This window comes from Haematobia irritans, chromosome 2 (assembly GCF_050003625.1).
Source record: "Haematobia irritans isolate KBUSLIRL chromosome 2, ASM5000362v1, whole genome shotgun sequence".
Taxonomy (NCBI): domain Eukaryota; kingdom Metazoa; phylum Arthropoda; class Insecta; order Diptera; family Muscidae; genus Haematobia; species Haematobia irritans.
Genome location: NC_134398.1, coordinates 71,852,337 through 71,876,379, shown reverse-complemented (window position 1 = coordinate 71,876,379; position 24,043 = coordinate 71,852,337). Strand labels below are relative to the sequence as shown.

The following is a 24,043-nucleotide window of genomic DNA, read 5'->3' as shown; positions in this document are numbered from 1 at the left end:
AGAAAAATAAATCTTAGTTTATTGCACCAGTGGTCACCTTTTTTCCCGAACAAAATTTATTTTTGCCTGAAAGAAACAGTTTTTTCTACACCCAGAGAAATGATTGGTTGGAATTCGAGTACGACAACAAATAGATAGTGGAGACCTACAATTTTTAGTTGTTTGGAATAAATGTTAGTTACTTCCCTTGTTTAATGGTTTCTATAACCAATATAATAGCTGTGTGACTAAAAATTCGTACACCCGACCAAATATTGGTCGTTATTTATATATTGAAGTAAGCAACCATTTCAATATATTCCATATTGTTGTGATAACTAATTTGTTTTGCCAATGTGTCACCAAACCCAACAGAAAGTCTGTCTGGCCAATAAGTTGGTTGTGTTAACAGATTTGATAGTTATAAAGGGAACTTGTTGCTATGGACTACATATATGAAAACAAATAATCTTTTGTTTCATTAATTATCAAGTTTTTCAATGTAAGTAAGATCAACATCAAATTGCAACTCACTCTTCACCATTTATCTTAATTTCCATAAAATATGTAGAGATATCTTAGCAAATGTGACCACTACCGAAGTTGGGAAAGGTAAATATATGGTTTGTCTGCCTCATTATCGGTCTCAAAATCTCAACATTTCCCTGCTGCCGATATACAAGAAAAATTTATGAGCCTGATTGAATCCCAAGTCACACTGAAAATTAATCACGTGATTGTGAGTGGTCGAACTAACAAAGTTAATGTATGGTCGTGAGCCTTTTATGAGTACCCTTCATAAAAGGCTTTTTACAAGATCCTTTTTGGTCAATAACTACAATATACATTAATATATAATAAAATAAAAACTAAAATGAATTCAACGGATTTTTTCTTTAAATTCGCAAGCATTGGTTATCGGGCAAATAGTTAGTTGTTTTGACAAACGAACGCAATTGTATTGGTTGTGATTGCCAATTAGACTGTTAATGTGCCCAAAATGTAGTTCTTCAAACTATTTTATATACTGTTGTGTCAGACAACAATTGGTTGCTTCAACAAATTTTGTCGGTTATATTCTGATAGTAGATGGGACCAAATAATTTGGTTGGCAAAAAAATTGGTTGGCACAACAAATTTGTTTTCTGTGTGTACCAAACAAAAAAAAATAATTTCGTTCGATATTTCTTTAACCAATATCGATAAAGTTCCCGAAAAATCATTCATTCGATTAAATTGCTGACCTCTCTATGACATGGATCGAAACCACCACCAAACGCACCAAAGTCCGGTATGTCTCAAACGTGTTTAAATTTTTCATTAGAATACCGTTGTGCTTATTTCCCACAAATTATGAAATACGGCTGACACTACTATTAAGTGTCGCCCATGTATATGTCAATGTCGATTTAGAAAAAAAGACGAGTTGAGCACATGGCATTGAGGGAGTCCTGTGGCAGGATTTGTTATAAAAAAAAAAAAAAAACCTACAAGGTTAACAGTTCATTTCCGCCATTGACTTACTGCCTGCCGACCAGTTGTTGGTTTACTTTGGGGGTCCGTATATCATTAATGCCCTGTCAGTGAATGTCCACAAATAACGCACGAACAAATGAGTGGATGAACAAATGATTCATTATTAATTAAACATTTTAATTAATGCAGCTTGAAATTCAAGCACAGCCAACTCGTTCAATGGCCGGCAATACCAAGAAAGGTCAACAATGTCCTATAAGGACAATGCCGAACTATCAAAACTACAACAATATTAGATTCAAGAGCAACCTGTGTCAATATTATACCAAAAGGAGAAAGTTATTCGGGGACCTCAAATTAAGTAGACACATGAATTAATGATGGAGTAGAGTAGAGTACATATTCCATAGACGAAGAGCTATACAAATGCTCGCACATTTTTATCTATCTACATGGGTTGGTCGGAGGTGTTAGGAAAATAATTTCTTCGTTTTACCAAGACAAAAAACTAAACAAATTCAAACGGATTTACACCCAGAAGAGGAATATGATCATTCCAAACATTTTTAAAGAGCTAAAAGTTATTTTTGAACGGTGAAAATGGAACATGTTTGGCGGAACCATATTATTTTATCGAAAATTATGTATCTGATTTCGGCGACCATGTATATGTTTGCCACAAAAATGTTTCATGTTCACCGTCCAAAAGTTATATTCTGCTCTTACAACATGTTTGGGGTGATCATGTTCCTTCTCTGCGCGTAGGGATTGAAAAATCGAGTAAAAATCTATTATGATTTTTGTTTTTTGTCAATAAAAAGTCAAAGTCGACTTTGGTTGTCATTAAATTCGAAAAATTAAAATGTTTGAAATTATTTACGACCAGTTAATAGAAAGAAAATTGCAGATGTTTTATTTCCGGTTATTGTTAATTCAAAAATTTTAAGCAGTTACGATCACGGTTGCCATGCGTGCCAAAAATAATTTTCCACAATTTGAAGAAATTTTACCACAATGAACCAAATTAAAAAAATAAATTATTTTGAAGTTTTTGATTAAATCTTTGTTGTTAGTATGAAAACATTTGTTTTCTTCGAATGATTGAACGATTCCCCCAGCCCTCAAAAAAAGTTTACTTGGATCCAAAGATTTTGACCTTCCCTTCCCCTAAGGATTTTGGTATTGATTCCGAGCCAAAGATGCGGCTTCTTTAAAATAAAGAGTTTTTTAGCGACCTATCTGGCTTTAAATCTAGGACCAGATCTCATTTATCAATTTGTCATTCACTTTTCGCGGTTTATTAATAACGGTACTCACGTACAAACAAATGCCAGTTTAAAAATCAAAATTATATACTTCAAAGTAAAAAATGTTTTATTAATTCCAAAAAAACTTTAAACCTAAGACGCTAATTCCTCAAAATATGTCTTAGCCTATAATTGAAGCGTTTTTATCTTAAATCTAAACTTTCAACATTTTAGTTAATTTAAGGCAATTTCTTTAAATCAAAAATGTGTTTATTTACTTTAAGGAAAATTAGCCTTAGTTCAAAGACATGCGACTTTAACGGAGGGACGAAAATTTATAAAATTTGTGTCCTAAATTTAATGAAAAAAAATTTTTGAAACAAAAATTATAAACTTTATTTTAATTAAAATTTCATTATTTTAAAGACATTTGTCCTTAATATTTTGTATATTTCACGTCCTAATATTTAGGTTGCGTAATCTTTAATATCACGTAAATATTTTTTTCAGTGTATTAGCGAAAATTTTTGGAGTGTATAAATACTCTTGAATTGTACATGTGTCGACATGTTTTAATGTTCTGTATGATTTAACGATTTTGAATTGCACCAAATTGCTACTTCTACCAAAAAGTAAAACTTGTCGTCACAATGGACTTTAATAGTATGACAAAATACGAAAATTAATATTTTTAAAGATTTTGAATTATAACAAATTTCTCAAAATGTTATTTCTATAGAAAATTTTGTCAACATTTTATTTTTTTATAGAAAATTGTATCTCTATAGAAAATTTTATGAAAATTTTATTTCTATCGAAAATTTTGTCAAAATTTAATTTCTATAGACAATTTTGTCAAAATTTTATTTCTATAGAAATTTTATCTCTATAGAAAATTTTGTTAAAATTTTATCTCTATAGAAAATTTTGTCTAAATTTTATTTTTATAGAAGATTTTGTCATAATTTTATTTCTATAGAAAATTTTTTCGGAAGTTTATTGCTATAGAAAATTGAAGTACATCTTAGTTGGAGAGAAATCTACCTAAAAATCAAGGGTTCTACCAATCTACCAAGAATTCTACCAATTGTGGTAACCGTGGTTACGATCCTGAATTGTAATTAAACAGTAAGAGAAATATGCCCGTAGGAGGTCTAAAAGGTTTTAGTTAACACGGCACTAAAGGAGCTTCATGCAAAATGGAGTCTAATAGACTTTTGATATGTGCCCAAATCGACTAATCAATTTTCAACATTAAAGTCGAAATTGAATTGAGAGAGGGATGTGATGAGGGACTTTTTGTTCTGTTAGTCAAAAATCAAACTTGACGCAGAGAAAAAACATGTTTGGACATGGTTGCCGCATCTATCTAGTCATGTAATTGTTGCGAAAATCATGTATTTTGTCTTTTTCTACCAGAGAAAAATGTATGCTGCACTGAAAAAAATATTGTCGTGAGGTCAAAGATTTCATGTCTTTAAAATACGAATACAAATTTTGCTTAGTTTAGAAGACGCATTTCTCTAAATTAAAGTTATTTTCCTTGTCCAAAAGTTGATAAACTTTTCAATGAAGTCGTATTGTCCTTATAATTATGTGATTTGACTTAAAAATGGGTATCTTAACATGAAAGAAAAAATTTATAGGCTAAGGTCAACTTGACTTTAATAATTCAGAAAAATTCTTTAAATTTAATGAAATTGTCTTTAAATTTGTTGTCTTTTTGCATCTTGACTACAAAGCAAAAAATCGTTCAAATATAGGACATGTTTTTCAAAACTTTATTTTAAAGAAGTTTTTTACTTGAAACATAGCATAATTTCTACTGGAAGTCGGGTCCTAATTTGGAAAATAAGGTTGCCGTTAACTCGTTTTTAAAGGACTTTGATAGCAAATGAAGAAAAAAAGCTGAGAAAGCGAAACATTAAAATTTGCTTCCTAGAAGCAAGTACACAAAACCTAAATTTAAAAGAGAATTGGGTCTTAAAAGTATCCTTACTTGTATTCTCCGCTTCTTTGGCTCGGAATCAATACCAAATTTTTTAAAGTAAAGACAAAATCTTTGGAACCGAGTATGCTTTTTTTCAATGTGACAACAAGCATTTAAATGGTTCTCAAATGCCGCAAGCATGTTTTAACATTTAAATGATAGAATTTGAGATCGTGAAAATTATGTACCTGACCATTCAATTTTTATTACTTTTTTGCAGGGAAAAAAGTATTTTTATATGTTAGGTTGCCCAGCAAAAAAATTTGGAAGTTCTTTCAAAGGCACAACTTTAAAAGCACTTCCAGAAGATGCACTCCCAATGATGTTCTTTATTTTAACTACCCAGGAAGTTCTTTTAATTCAATTTGTTATAACATGGCTTTTTTCATACATTTAATGGGTAATTTTTACTTTTCTTGTTTCAAATAGGTTAAAAACAGACTAAGAATTCAAAAAATTGTACAAATCATTTAAATTTTGTTTAAAAAAAATGCTAAATCCAATCTGAAAAAACTGTGAATTTTTGAAAATATTTGAGGTCAAACGTTTCCGGCAAGCGTTAGAATCCATTAAAAATTATAAAAAATTATTTATTTGACAATATATCACAGAACTTTTTAATTTACATCCAAAACATTGAATTCGAATCACATCTAAAGAAGTGATGCAAATTCAGTGCACCAGCTGTTGAAATGGAGGACTTCCGTCCTATGACAAGCCCATATTAAATTCATCGCTTCTGTGTCAATTTTGCACCACTTCCGGATCCAAAAAGAACATTTTCATTACTTATTTGGCAACGGTTTTTTTTGGTGGGTAGGTATAGACATGTCTAGAAATACGACTTTAGAAGTTTTTTTTTGGCAAGCAATACTAGTTAAAATTGACAGAAGAATGATATTGCAAAATCGTACAATAAAATTGGTAACACACACAGAAAAAAACATGTTTGGACATGGTTGTCGCTTCCACACAGAGAATACGGATTGGTTGTGATAACCGAATTTATTGCCAACCTCCTTTTGGCAGTTGCAGTTACTATCAGTTGGCAGTTGTGTCACCCGAATGATTCAGTCGATACAACCAATATCACATATTGTGTTGGTTGGGTCTGCCGACGACATTGGTTGTGATTACCTTCATAATTCGGTTGTGTTGCCCAACCTTGATAATAGTCATGACCGAATTAAAAAGCAATTCCTTTCCACTTAAATATTTTATTATATTTAAACATGTTTATAGTGGTACAAACTGTTCTAACTACAAGATATTTCATAACAAAAGATGAAAATTGAATTTTGTTTGCAATTAAGTTGGTTGTAAATCAGCTTATATATCCTTCGTTATAAATTGATCAAATCATCCAAACCGGCAAAAAATCTTTGCTAAAAAAACAAAAAACCATCGTTTAATAAATCGATTTGTACAAATAAAAACGACTGAAAGATCGACCTAGCCCAATTCTAAGTACCCTACACCATGCAGGACTTATAAAGGGGACTGATCCGTTCGAGTCGGTTACTGTAAGGAATTCCAACCAAACTGTTTTGTGTGTGTATAAATACTGACGGCAAACTTTTACTCCGGTTTATAGCTAGATACGCTAAATTTGGTCGAAATTGGATCAGATTTAGATTTAATACATATCTTTCGCCCAATGACGACGGATGTCATTGTGTCGCTTCGGAAATTTTGTATCGAATATGTACATCTACAGAATGGTGCAGGGTATAATATAACTCACCCGCCCGACTTTAGACTTGCCTTACTTGAATACTCACCATCATTCCATTGTAATAAATTTATCATTCCGCTTGTAACGCAAACGAAATATCGATTTCCGACTATATAAACCTATATTTCTTCTTGATCAGGGAGAAATTCTAAGACGATATCCTTCTGTATTTCTGGCTGTGTGTCTGTTGTAATGACGCTATAGCTTTCAATAATGTATTTACCGTGCTGAAATTTTACACAAACTCGTCTTTTGTCTGCATGCAGGTCAAATTTGAAGATGGTTTTAATATAGCACCATATAAAGTGATGATCTGATTTGGGTTCTTTAGCATCGAGACATCGCAATTTCTATTCGAGCAAATGGAATCTTAGATATTTTGGGTCCCGCAAATATGTGAATGGAATTTGGAGTGCATCGGTCCAGTTTTTGGTATAGCCCCATTTCCCGCTCTGACTTCTTGTGTTTCTCGAAACCGACATTTTTATCAGACTTTGTTGAAATTGGTAAACTAGAGTTAATTTGTTTTTCCTAAAATTGGAAAAATTTGGTTTATATTGGTAGAGGTTTGATATTGTTCTCATATACACCGGTCTCTCGAATTATCTTCTTCAGGGACAAGAAGGAGCACTGATCACCCAAATTGCACGGGACCAGAAGTAAAACCGATCTGCTTGGGAGAGTCGATTTTACCTCTTATAAAGTTCTGGATCCAAGCTGAACCTCAACCTCCGAATTTATGTTTTATACATGCTAGAAGTGCGGCACAATGAGTTGAGTTCTCTAAAAAAAAAATTCCAATACAAACCATTGTTTTGAATTTCTTGCCCACATCCTCTTCACAGACCAATCTTGCTCTGTTACGATCACAAATAACAGATAATATCGATATTTTTTGCCATTTTTTGTTTGTTTTAAAGTTTCAAATAATACAAAAAATTCTTCAACTTATTTTCATTAATACAAATGACATTTAAAAAATTCGAAATGTTATTCGGTTGTGAATACTATATGAAAGTGGTAACTGCTGAATGATAGTTGAGAATTTTCCTTACGGTTGGTCGTATCAACCAATTTGAATCAAAATTAATCAAATGAGGTAGGTTCGGTTGCCACAACCAATTATCTTGTAGCACGACAGAAAAACTGTTAAAAATCTCAACTAATGGTTACAGGTATGACCAAATGCATGTAAGTATAGAAAATTGGTATAATCAACTTTAATTTATTTCTAAATACAGAATATTCGCAAATTCAACCGAATTCCAACTAATCTATTCTCTGTGTGCATTTAATGCTTATCTAGAGCATGTTATTATCGCGAAAACCATTTATTTTGCCTTTGTAAAAATAGTTTTATAGCAGAGAAAAATGTATGCTGACAACAAACATTTAAATGGTTCTCAAATGTCGCAAACATGTTCTATCATTTAAATGATACAAATTGAGACCATAACATGGTCGTGAAAATCATGTAACTGATCATTACATTTTTTTTACTTATTTGCAGGGAAAAAAGTATTTTTATAGGTTACGTATAGACATGTCTGGAACCATTACATGTCCTTAAAGACCATGTAAATTTTTTCGTGACCATTTAATTTTTTAATTTTTTGCAGCGAAAAGAATTTTATAAAAACATTGAGCAGGTACACACGATTTTAATTTTGCACGTCAGTCATGTGTTGATTGTTCCTTGGAATAGACTGAGAATACGGAATTACTGCGTTAATTTATTTATTCAGAAGTGGCACGTGGTTTTATGTGACTACAAAAAAGGGAAGTGCAATTGAAAAAATGTACCTGTTTTTTGTTCTGCATTTTGCTAATGGTATCATTTATTTTTATTTACAGTTACATGATGTCTGCGTTTGGACATTTGATAGGCACGAAGTAAATATGGAATGATTACTTATTGTTGAAATTGAACCAAAATAGAGTGTGTAAAATTATGTGATGTTTGCTTGCACAGCATTAAAAATACAAGCAAACAATGAATTAGTTTATAAATAAATAAAAACAAATAAATAAAGTTAATTTTGTGTTTTGTTTTCTCAAGTGGCGTCTTTTTTTGACGACGAAAAAAGTTTTTTCATAAAGATCAAAACATTTTAGGTTGTGACCATGCTCTTTTAACTAGAAGAAAAACATTTTTGACGAATACCATAACAATTTAGATCGTGACAATTGTCTTTTCATTCAAACAAAATTCTTTTTATCAATATAATAACATTTTAGATAAGGGCAATTTTATTTTTCTTAGAACTATTTTCACTGAGCCAACATGGTTGCAGGCGAAAATGCTACATGGTCGCCGCAAAAATAGCTCCTATCATATTATTTTGCTCTTCGAATATGATGGGGACAATCATGTTTCTCTGTGCGTGTTGTCATTCTGACTACAATACCTAGTATATTCCTATACGACTATAAACTCACCTTCTCGGAATATTCCACTACATCCCTCATGGATCGAGGATATCCTGAGATCAGATAGGCTTTGGCAGCTGGAGCCATCTTCATTTCTAACATTAAAACTTCGGTAACGGTTTTTGAAGATAATTGTGAAAAGTCTTGCATATCTGTAAAGAAATAATAAAATGTGTAAATATATAAAGTTATTAATAATAAATCAATTAAAAAAAAACATGTATATACGGCCTTAAGTTCGGCCAGGCCGAATCTTATGTACCCTCCACCACGGGTTGCGTAAAACTTCTACTAAAGACGGTCATACCCAATTGAATTACTTGGGTTGCGGCCGATGGCAAGGCATCTTAAAGTGTGGTTCACTTTGGGTTTGGTGAACTACCATAATTTGTTCTGATAATTGGTTGATAGTTTTGTTGCAAGTAGAGGATGCTCATGAGGAGTGTGGTAACTCCGAAACGTGCGTCCATCCAACCATCTTGCAGTCTATAGGGCTTTGCCCAAATAAATTTGACAAACATTCGTTTCCTCTGTTGGTTAAGCTAGTCTTGTAGTTTAGTCAACGCAATGGTTTTTAAGCTGAGATCAAAACAAGAAATAAAATTTTGAGAAAATTTTCTATAGAAATATAAAATTTTTAAAAAATTTTCTATGGCAATAAAAAGCGGACCGATAATGCCCATTTGCAATACATCAATAACAACTACTTGTGTCAAGTTTCAAGTCGATAGCTTGTGTCGTTCGGAAGTTAGCGCTATTTCAACAGACGGACGGACGGACATGCTTAGATCGACTCAGAATTTCGCCACGACCCAGAATATATATACTTTATGGGGTCTTAGAGCAATATTTCGATGTGCTACAAACGGAATGGCAAAGTTAATATACCACCCATCTTATGGTGGAGGGTATATAAATATGTTCATGTGAAATGTGTTAATTCTCTATATACACTGTCTCAAACAATTGTCCGTACACCAAATTGTTAAAGCTATATTTTATTGTATTTCAGAAACTATATGTCCGATTTATTTCAAGTAAATTGTATTTTGAAGTTCAAGCTTTAATGATTATTTTCTATTTGATACCAATAAAGATCGAATAAAATCAAATTATCTAGTTTCCAAGATACGATGAAATATATGTTCAACAGTTTGGTGTACGGACAATTGTTTGAGACAGTGTACCTCTAATTAGACTAATTTCAAATATGCTGAAACTATCAATGTATAAAGACGTATGGTAGTTTATTTTTATTAATATTATTTATTCATGATAATTCAATACAATATTAACAATTATTCGCTCCAGCGCCTTATAGGCTTAGGTTAGGTTAAAGTGGTAGCCCGATTAAGTTTAAGGCTCACTTAGACTATTCAGTCCATTGCGATACCACATTAACTAAAAGTACCTATTACATATGGGCACTTCTAGTTTTAACCGCTGAACCTTTTTGATTATTTTCTTCTGTTGAACCAACCAGATTGTTCCAGAAACATTAGCAGACTGCTTAAGTTAACGTTTTCCAGGTCCGCCAGTAATCTAAAGCTATATGCCCCCAAAATTTGCTTACGCCTTACACAAAATGCAGGACACTCACACAAGAGGTGTTTAATTGATTCCTTTTCCTCCGTATCATGACAGCTCATACAGTAGTCACTATGCCTATCAGGAAGCGACCCGATGTAGCAGATATCAGGAGTGATATCTGACGTCTTGAGAACACTAGCATATCTAGTGTGCGGTTTAAGTTTAAATTGGGCCATATTTGCTTGGTGCCGTTACAACCCTTGCAATTCTCCCATCAAACATTTGCCATCATAACAGCCTTCTCACCCAGTAAGAGCTTGCAGGTAGCCAGAAGCATACCAACAGATTCTAGTTCCCATGGAATGTGTAAGGTAGTTCCTAGCCTTGCTAACTCATCCGCTTCGCAGTTCCCCGGTATGTTCCTATGGCCAGGCATCCATATTAGGTGAATATTGTACTGCTCAACCATCTCGTTGAGACATTTTCGGCAGTCGATTGCCGTTTTCGAGTTAAGGAACACAGAATCCAAGGGTTTTATTACAGGTTGACTGTCTGAGTATATATTAATGATAATATTTGTTGGAACATTACTTCTCTGCCAATTAGCCACCTCTCTTATTGCTAATATTTCAGCCTGAAAAACTCTACAGTGATTAGGTAATCTTTTCGCTGTTCGAAGTTCCAGATCTTTGGAATATACTCCGAAACCTATTTGTCCGTCCAATTTGGAGCCATCAGTGTAGAAATCTATATATCGTTTATTGCCCGGGATCTGTTTACACCACGCCTCACTGTTGGGAATTAGAGTTTGAAACTTTTTGTCGAAAAGTGGTGTCGCCAGAGTGTAATCCACTACGTTTGGCACATCTGGCATTATTTTGAGGACCGAACTGTGACCGTACCTTTTGTCGACCACAGCGATTGCTCGCGCAACCACACAGCCGTTGTCGCAGCTGACTGTTTGCCCAAAAATGTCTAAAGGCAATATATGCATTCCTTAAGACAGGGAATTTGTTCCTGTCTTAAGGAATGCGCCTGAGATACACAAGCACGCCATACGCTGAACTTTGTCTAAACTTGTCGGCTGCTGAAGTGCCGGCCACCAGACAACAACACCATAAGCATCATATAGTGTATAGCCAATTTTCGGTTTTAGTCCCCACTTTTTTCCTATTGCCTTTTGCACGAGTACAAAGCTATAATACTCCCTAAGGATATGGGCTTAACCGTGGGAATTTTGCGATCTTTGCAGTACATGACTAGTTCTGGATTTACCCCAAGACCATTCTCTTTCGCCAATTGCTCAGTCATCTGGAGGGCTCTCCGTATAATATCTCTGATTGTGGCTGGGAATTTTCCCCTGACTGCTAGAGCCACATCATCTGCGTATGCCACCACTTTTATCCTTTCTTTTTCTAGGGAAACCATAGTGTTGTTTCCTCCTTGTGGAGTGCCTCTATTCACATACCTTTGTATGTTTGCTTGTCCTAGTGTGACTGAAATACGTCTCCTCATTAGAAGTTCGTCTAACAGCCTAAGTATACCTGGATCAACATTCAGAGTTATCAGTCCATATAATGGCGATCTCGGGTGGACGTTATTGAATGCCCCTTCGATGTCTAGAAACGCCACGATTGCGTATTCATTGACAGATAGTGAGCTTTCAATAAAGCTGATTAGTTCATGTAATGCGGTCTCAGTAGACCTGCCCTTCGAATATGCATGCTGTCGTTTCCAGAGCAAACTTGAATCGACGCTAGTTCTAAGATAAATATCTATCATCTTCTCCAGAGTCTTAACTAGTACCTTCCGTAGTCTGGAAGCCTCGGACGTATTCTCAATACTGCTGCAGTAATCATTCCAGGAGTTATGCTGAGCCTTTCTCAGTTCTCGCTTGTATCCTCTCAGATTCTTCTTGTAAGCGTCCCAATCCTCCGGAGCTCTGGTGGGAAATTTGCTCTGCTAAAGACCTCTCTACAGGATTTCCTCATATTACTTAACTCCGTAGACCATAATGGCGGTCGATTTTCCCCCTTGGCTTTCCTCTAGGGCATGCAGCTTTCAGTGAGATGTTGAAGGCCTTAGTTATCCGCTCCACTGGCAGTAGAAACCACCTCTCGCATACGGTGTCCATCCATGTCTTTGGTATCTCCCTCGACTTCGCAAGAAGATCTGCTTATTTCTGATTCAGACAGGGGCTTGTCCATTTCTGAATCCTATAGCTGATCGTTTTTATATACCTTCATTTGGATGTACTGAAAGCCATAACATACACGGCCCTGGGACTTTGCTAGCTGTGGCAAAGACTGAGTGTTCAATATCAACACTGCATGTCGTCTTGGTCCATCCACTTCATCCTACCGGCCAACCTTCCAATCATCTGTTTGAAGATCTGGATTGCATTGTTTCAGACTATTTAAAATAGATTCAGGGTCAGAAGGGTTTGCAGGTATCCACGCATGTGCTGTAGGTCTAGCCGGTATGTCTTTCTTCTCGACTAACTCTAGAGAAGCTCCTTCCCAAACTTCACCAATTAGAATCAACGCAGCTTTAAAACAATCTATAGACCTTTGGTCCTAAAATGCGACTAGCTTAAATCGTTCTTGATACCAACCAGCCTCATGGTGTCGAGGATCTGCGCCGGGAAACTTTTCTAGCACCTGTGAGTAGACGCCAGACAAAGCATTCTCAATTTTCCCCACTTGTGCTTTGGAACAATACCGTCACTGCTCCCCTGTTAACAATCGCCATCATAACAGTGTTATTTTGCCACTGAAGCAAACGATCTTTGATCCCTTTTGGAAGATGGCAGTTCATCCTGCGATCTTTCCCTCTTTCCAGCTTCAAGAATTCCTTGCGCACATTTTAAGCAATTGCTTTTCTTTGTCGACAATGTGGTTGCGTCGACTGATCCTAATTTCTTTAGGATAAACAAGGGATTTCTGCGTTCCTTAAATCTCTTTCTGGAGGGAGTAACTCCTTTTGATGTCGTTACCTTAGGAAAGGTTCGACTTGTCAAATTACCGCAACTTGTCGACCCGTCTACAGGTCGACTAATTGGGCCTAACTCTTGGTCATTGTCTAAATTTATAACTTCAGTCGATACCCGTCCACTGGGCCCTGGAGTTAGCAACCCAGTGGATGATTTTGAATTTCGCTGTATGGTGGCTTAATTTACCACCACACTTGAAAATCGTAATAAGTACTTATTACGATGAAATAATCCGCTATTAAAAACACGTCCGTTCAGATCGACTGTTGAATGAATATAGGCTTATAGAGGCTTATCTGACAACTAACTAAAGTTCAACTATTATTTCTAAATTATCTGAATATTCTAATTAACAAAAATCCTTCTAGATTTTCCCTATACTTTTTTTTCAAATTATTTTTAAAAGTATACAATCCTGAAATATTCTTCAGATCGAATTCCTTGTTTCGTTACTTCCAACCGACATCTTACTGTTTTTATACCCTCCACCATAGGATGGGGGGTATATTAACTTTGTCATTCCGTTTGTAACACATCGAAATATTGCTCTAAGACCCTATAAAGTATATATATTCTGGGTCGTGGTGAAATTCTGAGTCGATCTGAGCATGTCCGTCCGTCCGTCCGTCTGTTGAAATAACGCTAACTTCCGAACGAAACAAGCTATCGACTTGAAACTTGGCACAAGTAGTTGTTATTGATGTAGGTCGGATGGTATTGAAAATGGGCCATATCGGTCCACTTTTACGTATAGCCCCCATATAAACGGACCCCCAAATTGCTTGCGAGGCCTCTAAGAGAAGCAAATTTCATCCGATCCGGCTGAAATTTGGTACATGGTGTTAGTATATGGTCTCTAACAACCATGCAAAATTGGTCCACATCGGTCCGTAATTATATATAGCCCCCATATAAACCGATCCCCCGATTTGGCTTGCGAGGTCTCTAAGAGAAGCAAATTTCATCCGATCCGGCTGAAATTTAGTACATGATGTTAGTATATGGTCTCTAACAACCATGCAAAAATTGGTCCACATCGGTCCATAATTATACATAGCCCCCATATAAACCGATCCCCCGATTTGGCTTGCGAGGCCTCTAAGAGAAGCAAATTTCATCCGATCAGGCTGAAATTTGGTACATGATGTTAGTATATGGTATCCAACAACCATGCAAGAATTGGTTCCTATCAGCCCATAATTATATATAGCTCCCATATAAACCGATCCCCAGATTTGACCTCCGGTGCCTTTTGGAGAAGCAAAATTCATCCGATCTGCTTGAAATTTTGGTACGTGGTGATCGTATATGATATTTAACAACCATGCCAAAAGTGGTTCATATCAGTCCATAATCATATATAGCCCCCATATAAACCGATCCCGAGATTTGGTATGGACTAACTCACAATTTAGAAATCGATATTAAGACGTTTTAAGATACCACAACCCAAGTAATTCGATTGTGGATGATAGTCTTTCGTAGAAGTTTCTACGCAATCCATGGTGGAGGGTACATAAGATTCGGCCTGGCCGAACTTACGGCCGTATACACTTGTTATATTATTTGACTGCCTTGTATCTCGTTCACTGCTCATAATTGTTCTTTGAAAAATGTTTGTTCTTCCACCGGTTCCATTCAATACTTTGAATATGTAGAGCAATAATCCTTGCTTATATAATCCATATATCGGAATTACATTTTTAGTTTTATAACATACTTGTACAAATCATATGAAGATTATCTCAAAGGCAAGTTATATACAAGGTTCAAGGCCTTGTTTTGAGAACGTTGTAGTGCTTTTAACGCATTTGTATTTCTGCAGGCATAAGGTGAGTACTATGTTCGGGGTTTTCACCAAAACACTAAATTAAAAGTACAAATATATTTATTAAAACGATTATATTTTGATCAAGTCTTTTCAAATAATGGATGGAAAAGATCCAAGGAATTGGTTGTATATAATTTTATATTTCTAAATTAATTAATAAAAAAAGTAACCGTGAAAATAAGCTGGTTTTCAGCTTGAAAACTGAACATAGTACTAAGCTATACCCGGTAATCTTGTAGGTAATCCTAATCAAAAAGAAATAACCACTTATAAATTGACATCGCTACAAAGGATGTTATCGATAAAAAGTTAAAATTATCCATTGGAACAACTTCCAAATTTTTTTGTTGGGTTACATTATAGAACTATTGATCTTTTATTTCCTTTCAATTAATACTTAGTATTTATACAAAATTTTTACAAAGCTTTATATTATAAATAGTGTATTTAAATCAAAATTAAAATAGAAAATGTAGGTTTATTTAACAAAATACTAAAACGTGTTGCAAGAGGAGACACGATACAAATAATTTAGTAAGAAGAGTCTAATTGAAGAATATTCAAAAATATAATATAATAAAAATTATAATATAACAAAAACATTTAATTTGTTTCTGTTGTTTAAGAAAATTTCGTATCTAACGAATAGAAGGCGGAATTAATTTAAGAAAACTTCTCTCATGTTAGAAAGCAATAAGTTAATAGTACCAATTCCATATTTATCATGTGCAATTGTAATAATATGTAAAAATATGAACTATTTTAGGCGAAATTCGAAATTAGTAAAATTGTTAACTTTATTTGTTTCATTGTAAATTCATGTCGTTAGACTAAGCCAAACATTATTAACAGCAAGTAATTTACTTGATGTTAATGTTTTCAGCGCTGATGAAAAATTTTACAAATTTTATTTAATGTTAACAAAGAATATACTTATATAAATAAATTAAACACTAGACAGAAAAAGGAGTCAACTTTTTTTGGGAAAAATTAAATTAACTAAAGCAAAATAATTCTTTTTGTTATAAAAATAAGTTAATAAAAAATCAGTCGCTAGTAAGATTTGATCCTTAGTTCTTTATTTTGTATTCATAATTAAAACTAAAAAAACACTTCGAGAATTATGCCTTTGCTGTGTTACCAGGTTGGTGGGTTTCCCCCCAAATTTAGGATTTTTTGTTTTATGCTTAGTATACTAAGTTCGATTCGAATATAAGCATTTCTTACTGTCAATATACAGGAAGCCACCGTGGTGCAATGGTTACCATGTCCGCCTTGCATACACAAGGTCGTGGGTTCGATTCCTGCTTCGACCGAACACTAAAAAGTTTTTCAGCGGTGGATTATCCCACCTCAGTAATGCTGGTGACATTTCTGAGGGTTTCAAAGCTTCTCTAAGTGGTTTCACTGCAATGTGGAACGCCGTTCGGACTGGGCTATAAAAAGGAGGTCCCTTGTCATTGAGCTTAACATGGAATCGGGCAGCACTCAGTGATAAGAGAGAAGTTCACAAATGTGGTACCACAATGGACTGAATAGTCTAAGTGAGCCTGATACATCGGGCTGCCACATAACCTAGCCTAACCTACTGTCAATATGGTTGTTAGCTTATTTGTGCGAAATAATATGACTGCCTATTCTTCCGTGCCAAATTTTCACTATCTGCATCACTATTTGTTTTAGAAAAACGCAAAAGAGAGATTTCGCAGTTATTCCGCCCAAACATTTTTTATATGGAGTAAAATAGAGTTAACAAGTATGTACGGCCGTAAGTTCGGCCAGGCCGAATCTTATGTACCCTCCACCATGGATTGTGTAGAAACTTCTACGAAAGACTTTAATCCACAATCGAATTAATTGGGTTGTGGTATCTTAAAACTTCTTAACATCGTTTTCTAAATGGTGAGTTAGTCCATACGTGGTATATATTAGGCAAAAAAGGTATGTATAACATAGGTAAGTCCACAAATAATTACGAATCGAAATGTACTTTTGCACGGTACGTAGAGAGCCAGAATTGAAATATGGGGGTCGCTTATATCGGGGCTATATACAATTATGAACTTGATATGGACCAATTTTTGTGTGATTGGGGATCGATTTATCAGAGAGCTATATATAACTATAGACCGATATGGACCTAGTTAGGCATGGTTGTTAACGGCCATATACTAGCACAATGTAACAAATTTCAACTGACTCGCATGAAATTTTCTCTCCAAAACCAAATCTCGGTATCGGTTTATATGGGGGCTATATATGATTATTGACTGATATGGACCACTGTTGGCATGGTTGTTAAATTTCATATACTACCACCACGTACCAAATTTCAACCAGATCGGATGAATTTTGCTTCTCCAAAAGGCACCGGAGGTCAAATCTTAGAATCGGTTTATATAGGGACTATATATAACTATGGACTGATTGAACCAATTCTTGCATGGTTGTTGGATACCATATACTAACATCACGTACCAAATTTTAATCGAATCGGATGAATTTTGCTCTTCCAAGGGGCTCCGGATGTCAAATCTGGGGATCGGTTTATATGGGGGCTATATATAATTATGGACTGATGTGGACCCATTTTCGCATGGTCATTAGAGACCATATACTAACACCATGTACCAAATTTCAGCCGGACAGGATGAAATTTGCTTCTCTTAGAGGCTCCGCAAGCAAAATCTGGGGATCGGTTTATATGGGGGCTATATATAATTATCGACCGATGTGGACCCATTTTTGCATGGTTCTTAGAGACCATATTCCAACACCAAAATCGGGGATCGTAAGCCAAATCGGGGGATCGGTTTATATGGGGGCTATACGTAAAAGTGGACCGATATGACCCAATTGCAATACCATCTGACCTACATCAATAACAACTACTTGTGCCAAGTTTCAAGTCGATAGCTTGTTTCGTTCGGAACAGAGACGGTCTGTATCAAACTCTTTTAGGTTTGCGACTGTCGCAAAGTTGTAAACGTCGTAAACGTCACATACGCGTCGTAAATGTTGAAAAAGTAACAAAAGTCCCAAACTGAAAATACTTTAGTCGCGTCAGCTAGGCAGCGAATTCGATGATATCCAAGACGATGGTATGTGCGAAGAAGTTTCAATTCTTAGGAATGTTCACAATTTTCGGTTTTAGTCCCCACATTTTTCCTATTGCCTTTTGCACGAGTTCAGGGTAACCGTGGATTTTCTCGTCCTTTCTTAGCTTTAAGTTCAGTCTCCTGTCCAATATAACCCCAAGGTATTTTGCACACTCACACTGTTAGAAAAATATGTTTTTCATATGTTCCGATATAAACAAAATGTGTTTCGGGCACGATTTTAAACCACAATATATTTAAGTGCGAACATGTAATTTTCCTAAACTAACACTAAATGTTTGGGACATCTATGTTAATATGTTAGAATATATTATGTTTGGGGCATGAATGTTTCATAAAAATCATATACAAACATATATAAATTTACAAATTTCAACTAAACATACATATGTTGTGATATTTTATTCAAAGCGACAGAGAGAGTATAGAGAGAAATAGAGATGGAAACCGGGAGAGTTGACGAAAGATATCAATATAACACAGCAAAAGAGTCAAAAGAGAACAATTTCTGTGAAACCGCTTGTATGTTATTTCGGAAAACTGTTTTATGATAAGGCCAAAAATTTGATATGTTTAAGTCTAAATATTATTTAATTTGAATAAAGAGAATATACATTCTGAACCAAGAGAATAGACATTTGAAAAACAAACAGCTTATGTTTTCGCCTTGAGAGCAGCATTTTATGTATGTGTGGACATGTGTTTTGTTTATCATTTTGGCATTATTTTTTTCTTGGTTCGTTAAAAGAAATCAGGGGTCTTCATAAAAATAACGAATGGGCACTATACTCTTTTTAGAGTTGGGACGGTAAAATGAAATAAGGAGGAAATAGTGAAAAATTACACAGTAAAATGTAAAAAAACAAAGTTTAGTTTCTCTTTATTAAAACGTAGTCCACGAGGAGTTGACGGACACCATCAAATATAAAAGCGGGCATTAAGTTCGACTTTTACAGCCAAAACAATTTAAAAAGTTTATTTTCTTTAAAATGAATTATTAAAGAAAAATAAAAGGAATTTTAGAGCGATGGTGTTAAATGCTAGTAAAAAACTGTTCACTCCTAAATAAATTTATGTTTATATTATAAAATTATGTATGTATGTTTATACTCGACTCCACGTTCTTCTTTTGTTAGTTTTTGAATTCCTTCCAAATTTTAAAGTTTTGTACAAAAACAGTTTTTTATTACAAGATTGTTATTTTTGCAATAAAAAATAATATTTTATCCAAAAATCATTCAATTTCGTTTATATCAAGCACTGTTACTGACTATAAATCTTTAATAACGCACATTTCGATGTTTCATTTAAAAAAATTAATATAGTACAAATATAAATGTGTAAATTAAAAAAAAAAAAAAAAAAAAAAAATGTTCGGTCGGAGCAGGGATTGAACCCACGACCCTTTGCATGCAAGGCAGACATACTAACCACTGCTCCACGTGGCAAACAAATGTATGTTTCTGTTAAATAATGTTATGTTTGCATGGGCTCGTGGGCGCTGCAAACTATGCTATATAAATGTAACTTAAAACGATAATTATCTACTGGTGACTATAACAGCTACGTAGCCCAGTGGATAGTGTGTTGGCTTACAAACTGTATGGTCCTCGGTTCGATTCTCCGTGCAGGCGAAAGGTAAAATTTAAAAAATTTATAAAAGTGAATAATTTCTTCAACATTATTTGTATTACAGCGAAAGGTGCCAATAACTAAAAAATTTCGTGGAAGTGAAAATTACGAGTATGTTAGGGAATCGTGTTTGGGAAAAATTCTTCCAAGCATATAATATTTTTGGCTCAAAATGCTTCCAAACATATAATATGTTCACATAAAACAAACATATTAATGTTTCGGCAGTATGCAATAATATATGTGCTTCCTGCAAAATATGTTTGGAACATATGTTAAAGAAGCGATTTTTTTTGAGGGTGCACCAACGGGAATTTCGATACCACCTAAGAAACTAGGCTTGATCATGGGAAAACGTTCATAAATTTCGGCAGAAACTCACAGCGAATGCTGTCAAACTAAATTAAAAAATGTTCAGGATTTCTTCTATTCAAAATTTGGTTTTCTACAGCAGGTTTACGACTTTTGCGACATACGTATTATACCGTCGCAAATGTATGTCGCAAAAGTCACAGTTTTTGACAGGCCAACCCTGGTTCGGAAGTTAGCGTGATTTCAACAGACGGACGGGCATGCTCAGATCGACTCAGAATTTCACCACGACCCAGAATATAACATATATACTTTATGGGGTCTTAGAGCAATATTTCGATGTGTTACAAACGGAATGACAAAGTTAATATACCCGCATCCTATGGTGGAGGGTATAAAAAAACTAAAGATGGCGAATGAGAGAGATAATGAAAGACATCAGCACAACACTTTTAAATTTAGTTTATAAATAAATATGTAGAGCATAGCATTAAAATAAATTATAAACATATTTTTTATTTGTAATTCAACGCAAGTATGTATATGGCATTTTGCTGCAAGTAAAAAATGGAATTTATGCCTAAGGTGAAACATAATATGTTTGAACTGTATGTTTGAGCAGAATGTGTTTGGGAGTATATGTTTCAGAAGCGACTTTTTTGAGAGTGTAGGATTTAGCGGATACATTTACTTGGGGATTTTTAGAGGTAAAAGATAGCTGACACCTTATAAAATTCGGAACAATTATGGACGAATTTGAAGAAAAAATGATGCAGGTGGTCAACCCAAATTCGTACAAATTCCCTTAAAAAATCGCCTCTGTAACATATACTCCCAAATTTATTCCGCTTTAAAAATATATATTTTCGGAATTTGTTCAAACAAAAAAATATTTGTATTGTGCAAACATGTTATGTTTCACCCGAAGCATATATTTTTTAAATTAGTTTCTAAACGTTTGTTTGCTTGCAGCAAAATGTCTTAAATACAATTGTGTTGGAATAGAAATAAAAACATATGTTTGTAATTTATTTGAATATTACACCCCAAATACTTATATACAAAATAAGTAAGACGATAAGAAATCATGAACTCGTACTCGGCAACCTACATTTTTATTTGTTGTAATTAAACTAGCAGTTTAACATATCTACTCGCCAAAAATATTTTTTCCTGCAAACGAAATGTTATACAAACAAATATCGTTTCCCATTTGCTTTTCGCTGTAAGGAAGTTTATTTGGAAGAAACGTGTATACGTTTTATGATAAAAGTTGATTCTTTTACAGGATGTAAAAACAATTTCATAAAGACTAACTCAAAAAAATTGTTTCTGACTATCTGCTTTTTCCCTCATATCTTTCTCATATCGACGAAGTTTTTTAGTTCTTGCCATCTTTTTCTGTAATACAAACGATATAGAAGAAATTATTCCATTATATATATTTTTTTTAAATTGTACCTTTCGCCTGGACGAATAATCGAACTGAGGACACACAACACAATATTCACTGGGCTACGTAACTGTTATCGTCATTAACATACAATTATCGCTATTGCCATCAACGCACAAGCAACGCAAACAGTCAAGCAGTATAGTTTTCGGCGCCCACAAGCTGACGTAAAGAAAGTTTATTTGACAGAAACATACATTTAGTTGGTCACCGTGGAACAGTGATAAGCATGTCAGCTTTGCTTCAACCTAACACCAAACATATATTTTTACCTAAATTCCAAAAATGTTCAAAAGATTCCGGAAAGATGTTTGACCTTACGTACTATTATATTAAATTTTTACTATCAAACTTCAAAATGTGTCTTATTAAAGACTTATAGTCAGAAAAGAATAGTGCTTGATATAAACGAAATGGAATATGTTTTTGAATCAAAGTTTTTTTAGTGCAAAAGTAAAAATTTTGTAACAAAAAAATTTTTTGGTGATGAAAGTTTGAAATTTTCGATGAAATTCATAAAACTCTAACAAAAGAAAAACGTTTCGGTACACGTTGTCCAAATCGGATTTCCAAACATATAATTTTTACACCGAAACATATGTCTTTTTCGTTCGTGTATAAGCATTAATGCATTAGCATTGCTTTCGCTACCCTTTTCAAATGCTTCTGAGTGGTTCTATTATGATACCAATTCACGATCGGAGTTATAGTTTTTCAAAATGTAGAGAATTAGATAGTTAGGAAATGAAAGAGCTATAAAAACAATTGATAACAATTAAAAGTAAATTGGTTAGCAAACTTATTTTTTAATGTTTTCATTTAAATGAACATTCAAGGCATAAATAAATACTAAAGCACTGCGAGTTCTTCCGTCCTAGGACAAGCCCATGTAAACTTCATTTGAGATGGTCAATAGTAGATCCCATAATTGTGAATGGACCAACTTACCGTTTCCCATGGCATATTGTTGCAATAGATCCATCATATTGATGTGTATTACCCCACGGCGTTCTTGCATGAAGGTGTCGCAGTGGGTGACTTTGCCACTACCTGGGCCTCCTAAAACAAATATCACTGGCACTTTGGGCGGATCGAATTTTATTTTTCCAACATTTGGCATATCGGTACCGTTTATATTCGCCGATCCGGCAATATGTCCACCGTTGGCACTGTTTCGATTCTGTGTACGATTCCATTCGTTGCCTTGTTCGCCGGTGTCCTGTGCTGCACTGGCATCTATAAAAAGAATAACAACATACTGTCATTAGACGTGTCTATTCTTAATAACTGTTATATGTATTGATGTTGTATGCACCCAGAGAAGGAATATGACCACCTCAAACATGTTTCAAGAGCAAAATGTAATTTTTGGATGGTGACCATATAACATGTTCGCTGTAACCATGTTATTTTCTCGGAAATTATGTACATGTTTTCGGAAAGCATGTTATGTTTGGCGAGAAAACAACATTTTTGCGACAAACATGGTACATGGTCACCATCCAAAAACAACATTTTGCTCTTGAAACATGTTTGAGGTGATCATATTCCTTCTCTGGGTGTGTGTAATATGCGCTAGAACGACCAAATAAACGAATCGTCTTACAGAATGTTTTCAAGTAAACTCATTTTATTTATTCGTGACAATAGCCTATATACAAAATAGTAAAATAGTTCTTATTCTAATTATGTATTTAGTAAGTATTTGCAATTATATCTATGTGTCAAAGATCACTGATACGGATTTTATGGCTGGGCAAAATTGCAGTACATTCTTCAGAGTTACCACAGCTCTAATTGTTTTATTATAGTTGGGAAGATACAGCTGTTATCAGCACAATAGTTTATATCTCTACTTAAAACAATTCCAAACATACTTCATAAAAAGTGGTCATACTGCTTGGATCACAAGAAAAGACCACGAATTGATGGCACATACATATATATTCCACAATGACCGATTCTATGACAGAAGAGCGTTAAAGAAGATTGAGAAACTCATTATTGAACATGCCATGAAACGCTTCGGAAGGTACACTGATCATTACCAAATCCATGATTCGTGACCACTATGAAAATTTATTTCAGACTAATGGGATCTATCCCAAACGTTTCTCTCAAATTTATTTAATGATGGAAACATTTTTGACGACCCTGGGAAGGTGATACTCTACTCGTATAACAGGCAGAGAAGAAACATGATTGTCACAATCATATTTGAAGAGCAAAATAATATGATAGGAGCTATTTCTGCGGCGACCATGTAACATTTTCACCTGCAACCATGTTGGCTCAGTGAACATGGTTCTAAGAAAAA

The 24,043-nt window shown here is 34.5% G+C and overlaps 1 protein-coding gene across 2 annotated transcripts in view; it reads right to left on the bottom strand.

The window, feature by feature from the left end:
• LOC142225493 (uncharacterized) overlaps positions 1-24,043 on the bottom strand; it is a 131,169-nt gene that overhangs the window by 49,376 nt on the left and 57,750 nt on the right. For both annotated transcript variants that reach the window (XM_075295278.1, XM_075295279.1), the window contains exons 2-3: positions 22,675-22,962; positions 8,867-9,009 (exon numbers count right to left, since the gene is read on the bottom strand). In XM_075295278.1, coding sequence (XP_075151393.1) covers positions 8,867-9,009; positions 22,675-22,962 — 431 coding nt within the window. The remainder of the gene's footprint in view (positions 1-8,866; positions 9,010-22,674; positions 22,963-24,043) is intronic.